Consider the following 20,130-nt stretch of genomic DNA (forward strand, 5'->3'; position numbering starts at 1 on the left):
TTATTCCCAGGATCTCACCAAGCAAAGCTGCATGCCTCTCTCTGGTATTCTAGTTTGCTTGTGCCAGGTGTAAGTATGACAGTGCTTTCTTGGCTAATGCCTGGATTCGGTATAGTGTCAAACTCGATTTCATTGAGGGCTGCATCAGGGTTGTGTTTGACCTGGGGAGCATGGCCATAGTGGGTGTGACCAGCATGACAACACTTGTGTTGGGCGGAGCCTGTGGTGGCCCAAGTGCTCTGCCAGCGAAAACGGGTTCCCAGCTCCATTGTTGGCTGTGACAGCCTCCTGCAACACTCTGCCAGCAAAAACTGAGCTTGGGAGAGCCATACACGGTCCTCATGAACTGTTTTTGCTGGCACAGTCACCATGAGCTGGTCCTTTGCAATTTCCAGGGTCGGGCCACATTTAAACACCCCAGAGGCTGATCCAGCCCCTGGGCCTTGAGTTTGATATCCTTGGTATAGACAGTTTCAATTACTTATACCAAGGGCAGCTTTATATAAACAGCATCACCTAGTAAACATTTTGCTGGACTTCCTCGCATGAAGGTTGGTTGGCCTCTATTTATGGGGAGATTTAGGTTGGAACACTGCTCCCCACTAAATTAAAAGATGAAGAGAAGTCATGTAAGACAGATACAAATATAGCAATGTCAAGATAAACAGTGTTAAATTTAATATGGATAAAACCAACTTTGGTTAATATCAGGGTAGAAATATATGTCATCAGCTATCTTGTCTGCAGCTAACCTTGTTTTGTTGTCCCAGTTGGAAAACTGCAAATTTGATTGTTGTGTTTCTTTTCCACTTCCTTTTTCAATGTCCTCCTAACCATTCACTGAGAGAGTCCATAATTATAGGATGGGTAAAGACGCAGTCTGCTATAAAAAGTCACTGTACTGCAGGGGGGGAAATTCTTACTCCCTACTTGTCTTGTAGAATGGAAGGATGTAAAACCTTTTAGACCAGGGTTCCCCAACCCATGAGCTACAGCCCCACTAGTGGGCCATAGCGGGGTTTGCAACCGGACCACAGAAACAGCAAGCGATCACACATGCTCCTACAAGTGAGGATGTGCATGTGCTCAAGCAATGAACGAGCATGCATGTGCACACCTTTTAAGTGAGCAGAAAAGATCTTTGTCAGGTTGTTCAAATTGGCTGCTTTTTATGGTTATTTTGCCCCAGTTGTGACTGAGTTATGGTTCATGCATTAAGAATTGTGATCTGAGCTGAAGATAATCAGGTATTATTATCCTAGTGTTCTGCAAAAGTGAGAAAAATTGGTGAAATAAAATCAGCTTTCGTTTGTTGTTGTTGTGTTTAAGAAAGTTCTGACTCTTATGGCGAAGTGCTGAAATATCAGATAATAAAGCTCAGATTTCCAAGAATCACGCCTAGGAATGTTGTGGTTCGCTGGCAGATTGTGCAGACAGTAGCGGAATCGGACAGTGGGGAAGAACGGGGACCAATCTGGGAGTCTGGAAAGGACTCAGATGAGGGTCCTGCGTCCAATGCAGAGATGGGACCAGGACCATCTGGGAATGGGGTGCTGACTCCAGAGTGTGGCAGCAGCGAGGCAGAGGAACAAGGGGAGCCTGTTCCCAGTGTGCGTGTGTGCAGAGTTGCCAGAAGGCAAGAGCAGCTGGACAAAAGGGGCGACTCAGGAGTAAGGTTTGGAGGTTATTGCCCCTCCCCTAAGGTATAAAGGAGAGGCAAAGGTGAAGAAACCTTTGTAGGAAGCAAAGTCGTTCGTTCTGTTCAGATTAATCCTTGAAGCTCTGTGTGGACTTTGTACTTCAGTTGTTTGTTTCTAGTTCATTTGGCACTTTAGTTGTTGCAGCAATTCAAAGGAGAGAAAGGTGGGTGCTTATCTTGAGGGACTGCTTGGGACTCATTACAGGTTGGGAATGAACATAATTCCCAGCATTGAAATAAAACAAGAGTTGTTTGAACTAAGCATGTACGGTCTTGGAAGCCTTGGTCAGAACAAGGAGGACCTATATAGGTAAATGTGCTTCCAGAGAAATAAGGAAAAGCATTTGCTGTTTTTAATTTCACAATTCTGCCCTATAACAGACATCTGATCAATCAATCCACTTAGTTCACATTTAATAAAAGGCATCTATTTATGACAACCTCGGTCTGAAGAAAGTGTCAACCATGTGGGCCAGAAATCAAACCTGCTGGTGAATTTTCTGGAGATGATACAGACAATGGTCTCCAAAGGACAGCACTAACCAATCTGATTTTTTTTCCTTCTGAAAAAAAAAGAAAGTCTTTGCTTTGCAGAGAATGTGTTTAGAGAGAATCCACCAAGGAAGGGGAAAAAAATCAGAAGATTAAAAATATGCATCATAGGCCATGTTTATCATTTGCCTTCCTTCAAAAGAGGCACAACTGAAAAGTCCAAGCATGGATAACATAGAAGGAAAATCTTAACGTTATGCTGCAGTTTTAAATCAACCAACTAAATACCCCCTTTTTTTGCTTCTCTTCTCTTCTCTAGGAAAACTAGTGATTAAAGATAACACAGCCCCCATTGTTCTGCGCACTCGTCATATACGGATAGAAAATGATGGAGAACTACATATCGGGAGTGAGAACTGCCCTTTCCGGAGCAGCCTGACAATCATTTTATACGGAAGGTATGTAATTAAACCGACCTCATCCATAATTTTGAAGATTCGCCCCACAATGCTTTATTTTCTGGATGGATGGATAGAGGAGCAGAAATCTGGTGCATTAGACACCGAAATTACTACAATGCACTGAGAAGAAAGGGGTTTATGAGAGGATACTTAATTTTGCAAACGTAGCTCCAGGTCCAAAATTGGACCCTGCAGAAATACATAGAATTATTACAAATCAGAACTGATACCGCCATGGATAAAATTGAGTTAAAAGTTATTAAGATAGGGTGCAATTGAAATTACCTAGGTTTTCTGGTGGAAAGTTTTGGTTTGAGGCCTCAATGGCAGGACGTAGGTTAGATGTGATCCTATCATTGCCCAGATATAATTCTGTTCTTATATGTTCCTACTCAATCCAACCCTTGGGTTATATTTGGAGACTTGGTTCAAACTTTTGCAATTCTGAGATCGTAAAAGTGAGTAATTGAGAATTGGAATGAGAATAGTACTTCCAAAGATATATCTTTAGGGGCGAGTAGAATTGTTTGGAATATTTCTTCGGATCTGGATCATCTGACTAGGATCTGTTTGAATCTTTTTGCAACTTACTAGTTATCTAACAATAGCTTCCCGGGTTATGGAATTCTTGCATCACAAATCCTCTTTCTTTTTGTGCCTAGTGAAATAATTTCATTTTTCTGGTGCCCTGTTTCGGCTGCAACATAATCAATAGCCTTCCTTTATTTTTCTGATTTTATTTTCTGCTGCTTTCAAAAAACATTTTTATTCATCATTCTTTATTTGATGATTTCAATGGATGGCTTTATAATGTGCTCTGTTTATTTTTTTGGCACTCTGGCTATGGCTGCACAGCAACCCCCAAAGGTGTGACATAAAACACTATTCAAATTCATCCCACAGGGCTGATGATGGCAGCCAGCCTGATAGTTACTTTGGGCGAAAGTTCATTGGCGTCATTAACGGTGGGACTCTTGAGGTTCACGGTGAGCGAAAGCTGTCCTGGACTTTCTTAAACAAGACTCTGAATCCAGGGGGATTGGAAGAAGGAGGCTATTACTTCGAACGAAGCTGGGGGCATCGTGGTATCATCGTCCATGTCGTTGATCCCAAGACTGGAGCTGTCATCCATTCTGATCGGTGAGTTCAAACTCTTTCCCTGTTTCAGCCAATGCAAGCAAGCATTTTGTCAGGATTCCGGCAGTTACCCCCATTTAAATCACGAGTCTCGAGCCAAACTTCCAAAACTTTAAAAGGATTTATTGAGAGTTAACATGCCGGCACTGCCTTGGTGTAGCCGACTCTGAGAAACATCATTCATTGTCACCCTTGACCCTGGTTTTCCCACACCCCCTGGGTGTACCATAATTCATATTCTCCACACACATCCATCGCCCAGAGTCATCAATCATGTTCTCCAGTTAGAATTTTGCGTGGCAGAAACTTCAGTCACCTAGTTACTATCTTTGAAAAACTATTTATGGAATGCACTTTCACTTTCCAAGCTGCTGTACTGCCCTTTCAAACTCCTTTCCCCCATCTCTTTCTGTTGGCAACTCTAAAAAGACTATAGAAATATTTTATGAGTTGACACTTTTCTCTTTTCTTCTTTGTATTGTTTTCCCGAGGTTCTCCCAGAAATACTCAGCCACTCTGACCTCAAGGGCCAAATGGAATTGAAAACACCATTAATAAGTTGTGCTGTACTTCTTAAATGATACACTAGTTGCCACAGGCACTAATAACTGGTGGGATTCGGTCCTGCAAGAGCTTGTACTGAGTTGACAGCCTGAAGATGCTCCCACAAAGGCAATCATTTAAATAAATGCTGGTTTGATGTTGGTTTTAAGCTTTGGTTGTGCACTGTCATTTTCAAGAGTGCATGAATGTTTCTTCTTGTGAACTAGTTTGAAAAGGCAAAGGAAATTTAGCTGAAACACAAATACAAAACAAATCATATACAGGATGGTGACAATCCCACTAAAAAGAAAGTGTGTGTATGTTTTGCAGTTGTTAAGTTTACACCTTACCTTTCCTTCAGGACTTCAATGCAATATGCATTATATTTTCTCTTTCACTATTATTCTCACTTTGTGAGTTGTTGCATTTTAGACTAATAGCAATAGTACTTAGGCTTATATGCCTCTAAGCGGTTTATAGAGTCAGCCTATTGCCCCCAAACAATCTGGGTCCTCGTTTTACCCACTTCAGAAGGATGAAAGGCTGAGTCAACCTTGAGCCGGGTGAGATTCAAACTGCCAAATTGCAGGCAGCCAGCAGCCAGCAGCCTGCAGTACTGCATTCTAACCACTGGGCCACTATATCTCTTGAAACCTAAACCAGGTTGCATGGTGCATTAAACCCAATAGACTAAATTCACAAAAGATGCAAAACCAGAATAGGAGCTAAGCCAGGTTAATGCTAATCAAGCTTAGTATGCTGGTCAAATTTACTGACCATTTCTCTCCCTGACTTGGTCAAGGGGTATTGTGCAAACCGAGTTTGTGAATGCAGGATGCAATATATTTAGATTTTGGAATGAGCCAGGGACTGCAGGTGAATATAGAAGGGAGGGTGGAATGGGTGTGGTTTAGGCAGGGAATATGGCTGGAAGTCAAAACCCACATTTTTCTTAAACTTCCTTCTGAAGTTGATTGCCCCTTCTTCTTTATCAGGCTTAAAATTACAGTGTTTAACTTCCTGAAAATAGGCAGGAACAGGAGAGAGGGCTGTAGAATGCACAGAAAAGTGGTTTGAGTGAGTTTAGTTTAATTATAGACTAGCCCAGCATCCTCAAATGAATAAGCACTTCCAGTAGAATCATATATATCAACGATATGATCATGAAAGGAGTAAAAGATATACAAACTTGCAGCTAAAAGCTTAAAAGATAGAAAGGAATGGAGTTCCTGAGAACAAAGCTTGTTCTCCCACAACAGATATAATGGCAAGAAAAATCCACTATAATGGGATGAGTTATGAGTTATCTGCAGGGCTGGGATTCAAATATTTTAACAACCAGTTCTGTGGGCGTGGCTTAGTTGGTGGGCATGGTTTAGTGGTCATGTGACTGGGTGGGCACAGCTTGGTGGTCATGTTACTGGCTGGGCATGGCCAACTCAACATCACTCACATCGAGGCACACTTCTCCTCTCCTGGCCGCTTGTGACTGTGGGGATGCTGCAACAGTCGTAAGTGTGAAAAACAATCATAAGTCACTTTTTTCAGTGCCATTGTAACTTTGAATGGTCATTCCACACAAGCAAAGTACCAGCAAAGGAGGAAAAAAAACTCTAGAGAAGTTCCTGAGACAGGAAGTCTAGTCCTGCCCAGAATGTAATAAGGGTTAAGGAAGAGACAGTTTCTGTAAGCAACACCGGAATGTTTCATTCCTGCCTTCCTTACAGGATTAGGCCAGTAATTTCTTCTAACAACCGGTTCTCTGAACTGCTTAGAATGTTAACAACCGGTTCTAGCAAATAGGTGCGAGCCTGTAGAATCCCACCCCTGGTTATCTGATGCCTGATGTCCTGCAGAGTTGGCTTCTCCTGAGTGTGAAAACAAGCATCAATATGATCTTCTCCTTTGCCTGTGCATGAATCAACATGGCAAAAATTAACATCCCATACTACCACCTCTTACAATACTAAACAACACAGTATCAACAGTAGAGACCTTCAAATTTCTAGGTTCTATCATATCACAAGACCTAAACTGGACACCTAACATCAAAATGTCATCAAAAAAGCACAACAAAGAATGTTCTTTCTGCACCAACTCAGAAAGCTCAAACTGCCCAAGAAGCTGCTGATACAGTTCTACAGAGGATTTATTGAGTCTATCATCTGCGCCTCTATAACTGTCTGGTTTGGTTCTGCAACCCAACAGGATAGATACAGACTTCAGAGGATAATTAGGACCGCAGTAAAAACAATTACTACCAACCTGCCTTCCATGGAGGACCCATATACTGTACGAGTCAAAAATAGAGCTGTGAAAATATTTACAGACCCCTCACATCTGGACATAAATTGTTTCAACTCCTACTCCCCCCCTCAAAACGACGCTATAGAGCACTACACAACAGAACAACTAGACACACGGACAGTTTTTTCCTAAATGCCATCAACTAAACAACTAATTCCCTCAACACTGTCTAACTATTTACTAAGTCTGCATTACTATTACTTATTACCGTATTTCCCCATGTATAAGCACCCCCTTTGTATAAGCCACCCCCCAAATTTTTGGACTGTGAAGTTTTGAAAAAAATATTTTATTAGAGAAACAAGTTATGAAGAAAGAAAATTTACAAAGAAACAAAATTCGACGTCTAGATCTACAACTTCGGTCATGACGCCGGCGGTGCGGCGACGCTAGCAATCTACGCATCGGGCGAGAGTAGGAACGAAGCATTCAGGCCGATGCCTAGCGTATGCATTTCTATCGCGTGCTCGCACTTCGTAATGGTATCATCACGTACAATTTTTACAAAAGAAGTATAGCATACTGCTGGAAAACCAGTTTATTCCTACTTTATTATTTTATGCATTTTTCACGTATAAAAAGTGTACCTGCTTTGTATATGCCACCCCCCTACTTTTTGGGCTTGAAAATTTTGGAAAAAAGGGGTGGCTTATACATGGGGAAATACGGTAATCTTCTCAACACTCCTTATCACCCATCCCCTCCCACTTGTGACTGTATGACCATAACTTTGTTGCTTTATATTGACTGTTTCCTAGTATGATTTGATTGCTTATTTGTACCCTATGACTATTATTGAGTGAAAGACCTGATGATTCTTGACAAATGTATCTTTTCTTTTATGTACACTGAGAGCATTTGCACCAAGAAAAATTTCTTGTGTGTCCAATCACACTTGGCCAATAAAGAATTCTATTCTAAATGCAAATATTTCTACTTCTCACGTGTCCTTTTGTGTTTCTTCAGATTTGACACCTACAAACTCAAAAGTGAAAGCCTCCGCTTTGTGCAATATTTGAATGCTGTGAAGGATGGCATGATCTTGTCGGTCGCGGTCAATGACGAAGGCTCCAAGAATTTGGATGACTTGGCCAGGAAAGCAATGACCAAACTGGGCAGCAAGCATTTCCTCCACCTTGACTTTAGGTAGGAGCCTGTCCTGCCAGGGTTACAACACAAAGTCCTTATTGTGCTTTTTTTGGATCTAAAATAATTCCACTTTCCCCTCACCCGCTCTGCCCAAGAGGACAAACATCCCTCCCAGTGATTTTCCCTCCTGCTCCTTTTCATCCAAGAGTATTCAGAGGCCAAGGACACTGCTTGAGATGGGTTTGGTCCACACAGTTGGGTTGAAGGAATGCTTCAACATTGAATCAATCAGTACAAATTGGACTAATGACCTCTATTCAGAGAGTAGAAATACTCCATGCAGAAGGTCCCATGTTCAGTCCCAGGATATTTCCACAGAAGGCTCGAAAAATCCTCCAAGACCTAGATGTGGGGATTTGCAAGAAAGCCTAATGGCCATGGCTATCAATGCATCCAATGACTGTATCCTTTGCCTCCCTAGGAATCCTGCTCTACTTGATGATTTGCAAGATTCTTTTAACTCAAAGATATGAAGCAGGAAGTTTGCACATTGCAGGGGAAATCACTAACATGTAGTGCCATCTTGGTGCATGTAACAGTGTCTTCAAGCTTTACAGGGACATTTTTGGAAAACAGAAATTAGAGTGGTTGCATTTCATAGTTTCTTTTGAAAACCTGCCCAATTGTCCAAAATAAGGATATAGTAGTAGTTCTCCTGGAGTAGAACCCCTTCTGCTGGTAAAACTTAAAGGGAGTCATTTTGCTAGTTTCTGTAATGGTATGTGAGAATGACCTTCGTAGACCAAAAGAAGAGCTAGGGGAAACAATCAGATAGGAGGCAGCTAGATAAGTCTGCAGAAGGAATGGGATCCTAATTTCTTGGGTTGTAAAGGCGACAGTGGGAAAAGTGTACTTTTAGACTTGCAAGATTCGATTCATGTAACTTTACAATAAAATTGAACTGGTTCATCTGGACATGCTTCCAGCCTGGCTGACAGTTTCCTTTTCACCATTTGGTGAGAGAATGTATAGTTCATTCTACAGTAGGGTCTCAAAATTCCTAACCATAGAAAGGTTACCTTTCCCTTGTGCAGACGGTGATGAATCTCTGGTCTCACTCAATAGGAAACCATTTCTGGTGGGATTCCAACATTCCATCCTTCACCATCCCGCTCCCCCAAAAAACGAACTGCAGGAATTCTGACCCATCCACCAATTTACACTCTGAAGGCTGAGTAATCTTGATTAAACCAACCACCCTAAACTTCCCAGACTGGTCTTTTTGTCATGAGAAAAATGAGCTGCAATCTTTAGGAAGCCCTTACCTAGCAGTCGGCTGCCTGCCTTACTTATGAATAAGCCTGGAGAGGATTGTCTTACAAGTGATTGCATTTCCTCTGGTTCCTTGCTTTGTTTTGGAGTTTTAGTTGTGGGATGTGTGTGTGTGTGTGGGGGGGGGGTGTTTATGATATCCTGCCTTTTGTAGAGGTGGCATAAATAGCACTCCCTGCTCCTTGTTTCCCCAGAAATCCTCATTCTGTCAGGTAAGTTTGGATGAGAGCCAGAGGTGGTATTCAGCAGGTTCTCTGACCAGTTCTGGAGAACCGGTAGTGGAAATTTTGAGTAGTTCAGAGAACTGGCAAATCCCACCTCTGACTGGCCCCACCCCCATCTATTCTCTGCCTCCTGAGTCCCAGCTGATCGGCTGGGTCTTCTTTGGTTCCCCTGCACAGGAGAATGGAGCTGGAAAGCAGGTTAGTGGGGTGGGGAGGGAATGGGGATTTGCAGTATCCTTTCCCCTGCCACGCCCACCAAGCCACACCCACCAAGCCACACCATGCCCATCTATTCTCTGCCTCCCAAGTCCCAGCTGATCGGCTGGGTCTTCTTTGGTTGCCCTGCACAGCAGAATGGAGCCTGAGAGCAGGTTAGTGGGGTGGGGGTGGGGGGGGATGGGATTTTGCAGTATCCTTCCCCTGCCATGCTCACCAAGCCAAGCCCACAGAACCTGTAGCCAAAAAAAATTTGAATCCCACCACTGATGAGAGCAATTGACTGGCTTGAAGTCACCCAGGGAGTTTCTGTGGCCAAGGGTAGACTTGAACCTGGGCCTCCCTCTCCATCCCTTTAGCCATCACACAACACTGCCTCTCCAGTGTGTGTGTTTTGTTTTGTTTTTAGAATGTATTCTTAGCTGATCTAGTTCTGTCTGGTATTTTATGGTTGGGTTTGATGTTTGCAGGCATGGAAGCCAATCCTCTCTCCCAGCCTTCTAGGAGGCTGACATGCCATTTTTTCCACTTGTCCATCCCACTCATCTGGATGCGGTTCATAGTCTTTCCAAATTCCTTTTCTGCATGGCATGTCCAAATCTTATCCAGAAGCAGCCCTGGCTTCACATGGACAGAACTTTTTTCTCTCCACCTCTCTTCCTGCTGGGAAGAGCACTGCAAGCACCCCCTCCAGGGGATTTTATTACTCAGAATTGTTCTAATTAGGCATCCCTCATCTTGGGCAGCCTTTACGGTTTTTGATTGAAACCAAAGCCACGATTGCTGTTTGAGAAAACGGCGTTCTCAATTCTGTCCAATATCTGTACCTTGAAGACAAGAAATCGAGCAATTCCAGGCAGAGTGACAAATTATCTCTTCCTTCTGCCAATTTGTCAAGTGCAAACATATTTTTTCACTTTAGGATGCTCTCGCCCTTGCTGTAGCTCTGGGTTGCTGCCATTGTCCTCCTGCTCCGACTGCAGGCTCGGCTTAACCATTGGTGAACCCTTCTTGCCATCGGTGGTTTCAATTAGTGGTTTTTCTCATTGGAAGGGGTTTAGCAAGAGGTTCCCCAGTCCCCCCCACAATTCCAAGCACTTTCTCCCACTTTCTCGCCTCATCAATCCTTCCCTGTTCTCGATCTCTGCCGTTTTAATTTTTTTTTAAAGTAACATGTAGTTCTCCAGCCAAATGGAGAACAGCCAGCTGTGTACTTGTTGCCTGCCAGTTGCTTAACGATTGTCTGTCTTTACTGTCCAAGGCAGACAGTAAAAATGGGTGGCTTGTGTCAATCAACTGTTTGACTTTATTGTGCATTCAGAGATGTCTTATGGAGTGCAACTATAAATAGAAGAACCTTTGGCCAACTTTGCTTGACCTAACAATGAAAGAGGAGTATGTAAACTGTTGTAGATATAAAGGGGGGTGAAACTTCTCTATATCAGACATTAATCCCGATGGCTAGACAGTTGGCACCTCTGTCTGAATCCAATTCAAATGTCAGGTGGGAAAGATCAGGGCCACATATGACATTCTAATTAAAGTGATTTATTTCTTGTCATTCCTATGCAGGGGAATCTATACAATTAACAGTTAGCACTATCTTTGCATAAGATCAGGTTCACATAATTCAGTAGGAGGCTGGACTTAAGTCTTTTTGTGGCTACATAGAGACTCCAGACCGGTTCCTCTTTTGACTCCATCCCGAACTTTATCATTACTTCTCCTACATCCACCCTTCCTGAAGAAAGGTCTTGTTTGAACCATCCACAGGCAATATTATTGGACAGACATATGGATCCTGCTTGGTCAGTCCCAAATGAGAATGGATGCTGAGTAGAGTAGAGTAGAGTAGAGTAGAGTAGAATAGGATAGATCAGAACAGAACAGAACGGAACAGAATAGAATAGAACAGAACAGAACAGAACACTTGGAAGGCACTTTGGAAGTCTTCTAGTCCAACCCGCTATACCATTTCAGACAAATGATTGCCCAATCTCTTCTTAAAATTTCCAGTGTTGGAGAATTCACAACTTCTGGAGGCAAGTTGTTCCACTGATTAATTGTTCTAACAGTCAGGAAATTTCTTCTTAGTTCTAAGTTGCTTCTCTCCTTGATTAGTTTCTGCCCACTGCTTCTTGTCTCAGGTGCTTTGGAGAATAGCTTGACTCCCTCTTCTTTGGGGCAACCCCTGAGATAATGAAACACTGCTATCATGCCACCCCAGTCCTTCTTTTCAGCAAACTAGACATACATAGGTGTCCTTTTCACATCTATTGAATTGTGATTCTTTCCTGATTACATGTTTATTTTTCTTAAAAGCTGGAGGAAAATATGCATAACAGAAACTAAGATACTAAGACATTAAGACACTTAGACCAAGGCTGAGTCTGAGACTAAGATAAGACTTGAGCTGGATCATCCAGCTATGCTGTTCTAGAATGGCCAGAGACGATGCCCTGCTATGTCCCAATTAAATTGGGTTGTTCTATTCCATCTTCTCTCTATACTGAGCAGGCCAAACTGCCTCTCAAAATCAAGCAACATCCACATGCAGATTTTCATCCTTTCCTTCTCAATAAATTCTCTCATAGTAAAAAGATAGACTTCGACTCTTTTCTTTTCAGGCAGCATTGGGCAAAAATGGCCTTCTAACCTACTTTAAGGACGATGAATAAACAGCCAAGTTGGAGTCAAGAATGCAGCTAGTGGAATCTAGCACCATTCTAACCACACAGAGAAGCAAATTTAAATATGGCAATGATGGAAAGTTCTATAAACATTATGCTCAATAATGTGTCTCTTTTAGTCTGGTTTTTAAAAAAACTTTAGAATCCCAGTTAGAATCCTGTAGGCTGTCTTGAATTTCCCACCAGGCCCTTCTCGTTTAGTAGTGCCCAATGCCATTAATTAATGAAGTTGTTTCTTGGAACAGCAGGGCAAACTCTGGTAGGACAGAGAATTTTCAGTTCTTTTTGTTTATGTCTGGTTATTCCCCCCCCCCCTCCCAATCTGTGTCCTCTTGCTCGTGGTCTTAGTGGCCTCTGCAACTGTCTGGTTTGAAAAGTTAATAGCAAAAAATAATATATTAAGAAGAAGAAAAACCACATGCACATATTACTCATTGAGATTTCAGAAGGATCTATAAACACCACTGCTAATTTCTCAGAGTTCCATGAATTCAAGGCAGACTCATATTTATTAAAAATACACACAGAGAGACACATTTAGTCAATTAATCAATAAAATGAATCTACCTATAAGTTCCCTACAATTACCCTCTTTGTATTCTGTTGTATTCATTTGCCTAATCTTGACTCTTCCAGAGAGTCTGGAATTAACAGCCAGATATTTTCAGTTCGTTGAAAGGCATTTACAAGAATTCAGCACAATCTCTGCAAAAGCTAGCTCTTTTATAGTTTGATCTCTGATGGGATTCCTCTGAAGAAGTTCTGAGAAATTTTTCATCCAAAGCTGGAGCTTTGTCAACTTGGAAATGGTCGAGTTTTATGCTGTAAGGCATTTGCATGATGGGAATTCTTAGAAGTCATAACTCTTTGCTTTGTTTCAAGCCGAAGGAAATAAATTCATTAAGATAAGCAAATATTTTCTGGCTTTATAACAGTTCTTAGAAAATATGTTTTGTATGTGAATAAGTGCAGAGGCACCATTGACTTTAGCCAGGTTGAAGTTAACTAGACTTGGGAAGTCAAACACACATTGAAACAGAAGGCAGTGGCAAACTATCTCCATCAAGCTGCCAGGAAAACAGCTGGATGCAGGCACCAGGAGTCTAGCTTCACTCATGAATTCTTTCAACAACAACAAAAAAAAAACCCTCAGAGTTTAATCTGTCTGGGGAGCTGTGAAAAGAGAACAAAACAAGCCATATTCCAAAAAGATGCATGTATTTCTTACAAAGAAGGGATACTGAGTTTCTGTGTTGCAAGATGCATGTGTTTCTTGCAAAAGAGTAATGCTAAGTTGTGTGTTGTTTTTCTTCAATTCCCCAGGCATCCCTGGAGCTTCATTACAGTCAAAGGAAAACCTTTGTCATCTGTTGAAGATCATGTTGAATATCAAGGTAATCATCAAGATATGGCCATTAGAATAATGGCAGATAAATTATATTGAGTGGCATTTTGGCATAAAGCATTGGGCTACCTCAGATATTATTTAAGGCCATGTCTTGTGTTGTCTGGAATGGTGAACCTTCTGAGAATGAAAGGCTACAGTTTTTAAGCAGAGCCCAAATTCAGGAAGGATTTTACTTTCATCACATTTCTTGAGTTTGTAGAGGCACCAGAGCCAAAAATCTAGGTTCCTTTCTCTGGTTTGAATCCTATCTGCTGAAGACTCTCAGCCTCTTATCTCAGCCCCACATCTCAATATTGTCCAATGTCTTATAGAACAGCAAGGGTTCTAACTATGCTTTGATGACCATGATTCAAACTTAGCCTCAGGTCACAGCAGAAACTCTGAATGGGTAAACTAATGTCAAACACTGCGTTGAAATCCTGGTTTATCTGCAATTAATGAGACTTTGTGGACAGGCTAGGACTCAACCACAAAGTAGACCAGAAAGAAACTTTGTTATTGCGGCAAATTCTAAACTGGCCTGTTGTATTTTAGTTGCACCCCTCACTTTCTTGAGTAGAGTAAATTTCATGGGTAGCTTCCTAGAAGGTCACGATTCTGGTGGGAGATTGGAGACTAAAACATCCTTTGTTCTAATGGTATGTCTCAACATTGTGTCTCATACTGTGGTCTAAACCCTATTTGCAGACGTTTCATTACCCAAACTAGGTAACATCAAAAGTGCTAGATTCGCCAGCACCTAGTTTGGATAACAAAATGCTTGCAAGAAAACAACCAAGCTCAGAGAGCACCAGGGCCCCCTCATTTCAACCCTGAGCTACAAATATCCTCCTTTATTGCTAACTTTCTTATCCCTACATGTTTACTGCTGGTTTATTTCGAACTTCTTTAGGTCTTCCAGAAATCCCTTTATAGCTCTTCTGCAACCAGAACTTGAGAGACGTGGGAAAATAAGTAATTTATATTCCTTCTCCCCTGTCATTCTGCTGAATTTGCAGATGCTCCCTTTCAGGTTGACAATCAATTTTGCTTAAGAGATGATATAAACAATCATGTCCATGTTGAACACTTGCATTTAAAACTGTGCCGGTCCCTTTCATATGTGTGTTCTAAATCCCCCAAAGAAACACAACCATCAAACTGTTAACAGCTTCTCCATAACTAACTGCAGCTTTGGGGATTCCTAGGAAGTCCTTCTCTTGCTTCCCTTTTGGTTTTTATTTTTTTATTTTTATTTTGCAGGACGCAAAGGTTCAGCTCTTGCCAAAGTATTCAAATTGTTCCAGGCTGAAAACGGAGAGTATTTCAATGTGTCTTCAACCAGTGAATGGGTTCAAGGTGAGGCTTTTCTTCTTTGGATCAAGTTTGCAATGCAATTCCTGGTGCAGATGGAAATGTTCCTCAACCCCAACATACAAAAATCAACCCAAGGCTGAACTACAACTCCCAACATCCCTCAGCATTGGCCCTGATGTGTGAAGATGTTCAGCAACACAGGGACAATACTTGAATTTCCACTTTGGTCCCATAGTAGACAGGGGCATTATAAGCTGTTTTGATGCTGCACAAAGAAACTGATAGCTTTGTTTCATCATATCCAGGCCAGTGATGACCGGCTATTGATACATTGACTGTAGGCAATAGCAATAGCACTTAGTCTTATAGACTGCTTCACAGTGCTTGACAGCCCTCTCTAAGTGGTTTACAGAGTCAACATATTCCCCCCAACAATCTGGGTCCTCATTTTACTGACATTGGAAGGATGGAAGGATGAATTAACCTTCAGCCGATCAGGATTGAACTGTTGGCAGCGGGCAGAGTTAGCCTGCAATACTACATTGTAACCACTGCACCACCATGGTGCTTAACAGCAATAGCATTTAGACTTATATACTGCTTCACAGTGCTTGACAGCCCTCTCTTAAGTGGTTTACCTTTCCCCCTCCCCCCAACAATCTGTGTCCTTATTTTAGTGACCTTGGAAGGATGGAAGGGGAGTTAACGTTGAACTTGTGAGGATAAAACTGTTGGCAGTGGGCAGAGTTAGCCTGCAATGCTGCATTCTAACCACTGTGCCATCATGGCTCAGGCAGCCCTTCAGCACTCATTTATAGCACCCCACAGAGAAAATAATTAAATTGGAGCTAAATTTAAAGATAGTAGCAATTGGCCACAAGGCAAATTCCCTCTTCTAGTCTTATACTTAAACTCATTTCTCTCTCCTGATGCTCAAAACAGACACAGACATCCAAACTCATCCAGTTTGTTTCTAGTGGTATGACCAGGTGGTCTTCTCCAGTCCTCCAGAAACTTGAGATATTGTTCCAATCCCTCATAAATTGTCCTCTTTGGACATACTAACCTTTGTCAGTTTCTCATGAGAACCCTATTTTGTGATCTGTGGCAGGATTTGGAATAAACATAAGTTGAAGAAAAGAATGTCATTTATTGGCTAAGATGCTCATATTAATCTCTATTTAGTTATATTGTCATTAGAATCTCTGCAATATTATACCTTGAAATGTTCCAGTAAACCATGAATGTTCCATCATAGACCCATTTATTTTGGTTTTGCCGCATCTCTTCCAGTCTATCCTTCAAAGACCAAATATGGAAAGACTGGTTTCTCCTTTCATCAGTAGTCTGATGTGCTTTGGGACACCTAACATTTGATGACCTGGAGAAAACTCCAGGAATGGGTAGCTTTTAAATAGATTTTGTAACATATTTTGGCATCGAGATTTAATGGAGCAGCACATTTTTTCCATTATTCATTAAGGCCTGTTGTGTCCAAAACGACCTTAATTTGAGTGGTTTCCGTTTTTTCCAGATGTTGAGTGGACTGAGTGGTTTGAGAAGCCAAAAATATCAAAATCCAAAGATGGAGAGAGACTCTCAGACTTAAGAGCTGCTCACCCAGAAATCTGTGATCATCCTGTGGGTCTCCAGGTATGTTATACGGAGTAATCATCCTCAATCGCAGGAGGCCTTCAAACTTGGCAAAATTAAGACTTGTGGACTTCAACTCCCAGAATTCCCCAGCCAGCCATATTGAAATTGAAGTTCACAAGACTTAAAGTTGACAAGTTTACCTTAAAGTTGCTCTAATATTATACCTGTTTTCCATAATTTGGTTTGCTCTTGTATTGCAATTGATGGAAGCTTGGTTGTTGATAGATTATTATTTTTTTAGCTGGTAGTGATTCTCTCTCCAGATAGGAATGAGAAAGAAGTGTGTGCGGTTTGCATTTGAAATCAAATGTAATGAGGCATGAACAAATATGTGAAACAAAACTTAAGCCTCATTTGAAAGTCACATTTCACAATTTTTCAATCCAATTCTCACTTTTCTTCTTAGAGAAGCATCTTTAATATTCAATATCTATATTGTCGGGAAAAGACGGTACTCAAATGCATATTGCCAGGGGAAAGAGTTTACAAAATTCTCCATGACAAAATTTCAAGTAAAAAAATTGGAGAAATGACAGACTTAAACACATACATGAACTTTATGTTTTTTAAAAAGTAGAATTTAATCTGATGGACCTGGAAAAAAAGAAAAAGAAAAACGGGAAGAAATTAAAAGCCACCCATCCATACTTTCCAGCTGGCATGACCTGCAGTTCCAATCATTGTGTAATAAATTGGAAAGTAGAAATAATTTCTTTTGAAGTTTATGGGACCTTTGGGCTTTACGATGGACTATGTTCTGTTCAGTATTGACACAGTATAGTGTTTTGCTCAGGTTGGTGTGAGATGAGTGGTGTTGAGCCAACATGAAAATATGTAAGAGTCATGGATCCCAGCTTTTCGTGCCATGATTGAAATTTGCTATTTCAGAATAACAGAATTGGAAGGGACCTCAGAGGTCTTCTAGTCCAACCCCACTGCTTGAGCAGGAGATCCTATATCATTTCAGACAAATGGCTGTCCAGTCTCTTTTTGAAAGCCTTCAGTGATGGAACACCCACAACTTCTGAAGGCAAGCTAATCCATTGGTTGATTGCTCTCACTGTTAGGAAATTTCTCCTTAGTTCTAGGTTGCTTCTCTCCTTGGTTAGTTTCCAACCATTGTTTCTTCTCTTACCTTTTGGTACTTTGGAAAAATAAGTTGATCCCCTTGTCTATGTAGGAGCCCCTCAAATATTGGAACAGGGCTAGTCCTTCTTTTCTCTAGACTAGCCGTACCCAATTCCTGTCACCATTCTTCGTATGTTTACCCTCCAGCCCGCTAATAATTTTTATTGCTCTTCTCTGCACTCTTTCCAAAGTCTCAACATCTTTTTCATGTCATGCAAAGACTTTCTTTACTCAAGTGACATGTTTAACAGTTGAACAACCCCCTCCCCCAAGCTATTATTTTGAGAGAGAGAGAGAGAAAGAGAGATAGGGAAATCTTCATTAAATATCTAATTTTTAGTGGAACAAGGAAGAACAACATATGTGTTGGGTGGACTCACTCTTTGGATCGTGGCTGCCATGTCTGATATCGATAATCCCTTTGTTTTGAAAAGCCAACTAATTAAGAAAATTCCTTTCTTCTGTCATGGATGGACCAGAAGCTATCAGGCTGCCAATCATAACAAATAACCCCATCATAAACCATTTCATAATGATTTATCACCGTTTAAGAATGATGAGTCAAGTAATCTGCCCTGTTCCAAAACCGTTCCAAAGTTTTCAGAGATTTCTGCGAAGAACTTGGCACCACTCAACAAAGTAAAGCAAAATCTTTAATACCCCCTGAGGGATGACACTTGAAAGAAGAGATTTGCCACAAACCACGAAAAGAGCTGTGGCCCACGGATTATTTTCGTAGAGAGCAACCTGCTGCTTGTTATGTTGGACTCACTCCTGAATAAACCTGGAATAGATTATTATTCTGTCAGAATTGTTATTCTCTGCCTTCTTGCTGAGTTGTCTTCAGCACGTGGCTCTCAATCTGGGTATCATTAGGCCTTTGAAACAAGGGCAGCAGGAAACAAAAAGACATTTGAGTCAATCAGGCCATTTAGAGTAGAGTAGAGTAGAGTTTATGAAAGAGTAGAATAGAATAGAATAGAATAGAATAGAATAGAATAGAATAGAATAGAATAGAATAGAATAGAATAGAATTCTTTATTGGCCACGTGTGATTGGACACAGAAGAAATTTGTTTGGTGCAAATGCTCTCGGTGTACATTTAAAGAAAAGATACATTTGTCAAGAGTCAAGAATCATCGGGTACAACACTTAATAATAGTAAAAAGATATTTGAATCAATATAGATAGATAGATAGATAGATAGATAGATAGATAGATAGATAGATAGATAGATATGAATTACAGATAGTCCTCGACCATAATTGAGCCCAAAATTTATGTCGCTGAGACATTTCTGAAGTGAATTTCGCCTGTTAGGGATACACCCTAGCAGAATGTGCACGGCAGTCAGGCAGGCAGGCAAAATATGTGAGATAAACGTTTTTGTAGTTTACACTCAGTAAAACAGATACACTGTGCTAGTTAACTAGTTTATTCCAGTAAGAGTTTTAGCATAGTCAAACAATCCATATCCGCCCGGGGATTATTCAGTTGCAAAGTCCAGTGTCGAAAAAGAAGGTCAGTAAACTTACAAATATCAGTCCAATAATATATCTCCTCGCAATAGAGATACGAAGAAGTCAAACCTCCTTTCTTCCTTCAACGTTCAAAAACTCAGCAGCAGGGAACACGCAGTTAGCAAACCATCAATCCAGCAGGTTCTCTTGCTCCCTCTTATGGCGGTTTCACAACCGCACCCAAAATTACATGCTTTGCAGTTTAAAGTGACACACACTTAAACTTACTATCATAGTTTATATATATTATTTTACCCAAACTACATTAGGTAACCTTGTTATTCCTAACATCGCCCCATTTTACGACTTTTCTTGTTGTTAAGTGAATCATTGCAGTTGTTAAATTAACAACCCGGCAGTTAATTAAATCTGGCTTTCCCCCTTAATCTTACTTGCCAGCAGGTCACAAAAAGATGTTCACATGATCCAGGGACACTGCAACCATCATGAATATGAATCCGTTGCCAAGCATCCAAATCTTAGTCAGGTGACCATGAGGATCCTGCAATGGTTATAAGTACAAAAGATGGTCGTAAGTCACTTTTTTTCAGTGACGTTGTAACTTCGAATGGTCACTAAATGAACTAAGAAAATGTGTAGAGATTCTCAGTCATCCAGTGTCATGTTTGGGACACTAAATGAATTGCTGTAAAGTCGAGAGCTATCTATACTGATATGGCTCCCAACACAGGTCAGAATGTTTGCTCGTGGACCCATTTGATGGAAGCAGACTAGAATTTTGCTTGCCCCATATATTGTCTTAGGTGACAGTGGATAGTGGGGAAGCTATCCTGTCTCAGAATGAATTAAAAACACAAGGCAAAATCTTTGAGGATTAGAATAGAGTAGAATAACAGAGTTGGAAGGGACCTTGGAGGTCTTCTAGTCCAACCCCCTGCTTATCCAGGAAACCCTACACCATTTCAGACAAA

At 41.1% G+C, this 20,130-nt stretch overlaps 1 protein-coding gene across 1 annotated transcript in view; it reads left to right on the plus strand.

The window, feature by feature from the left end:
- Positions 1-20,130, plus strand: part of CEMIP (cell migration inducing hyaluronidase 1) — a 77,289-nt gene that overhangs the window by 13,786 nt on the left and 43,373 nt on the right. Inside the window, exons 4-9 of the mRNA XM_087941374.1 lie at positions 2,511-2,649; positions 3,556-3,792; positions 7,606-7,785; positions 13,514-13,584; positions 14,841-14,936; positions 16,429-16,547. Coding sequence (XP_087797500.1) covers positions 2,511-2,649; positions 3,556-3,792; positions 7,606-7,785; positions 13,514-13,584; positions 14,841-14,936; positions 16,429-16,547 — 842 coding nt within the window. The remainder of the gene's footprint in view (positions 1-2,510; positions 2,650-3,555; positions 3,793-7,605; positions 7,786-13,513; positions 13,585-14,840; positions 14,937-16,428; positions 16,548-20,130) is intronic.

The sequence above is a fragment of the Pseudonaja textilis genome, chromosome 13 (assembly GCF_049901715.1).
Source record: "Pseudonaja textilis isolate UNSWEBS1 chromosome 13, rPseTex1.2, whole genome shotgun sequence".
Taxonomy (NCBI): Eukaryota; Metazoa; Chordata; class Lepidosauria; order Squamata; family Elapidae; genus Pseudonaja; species Pseudonaja textilis.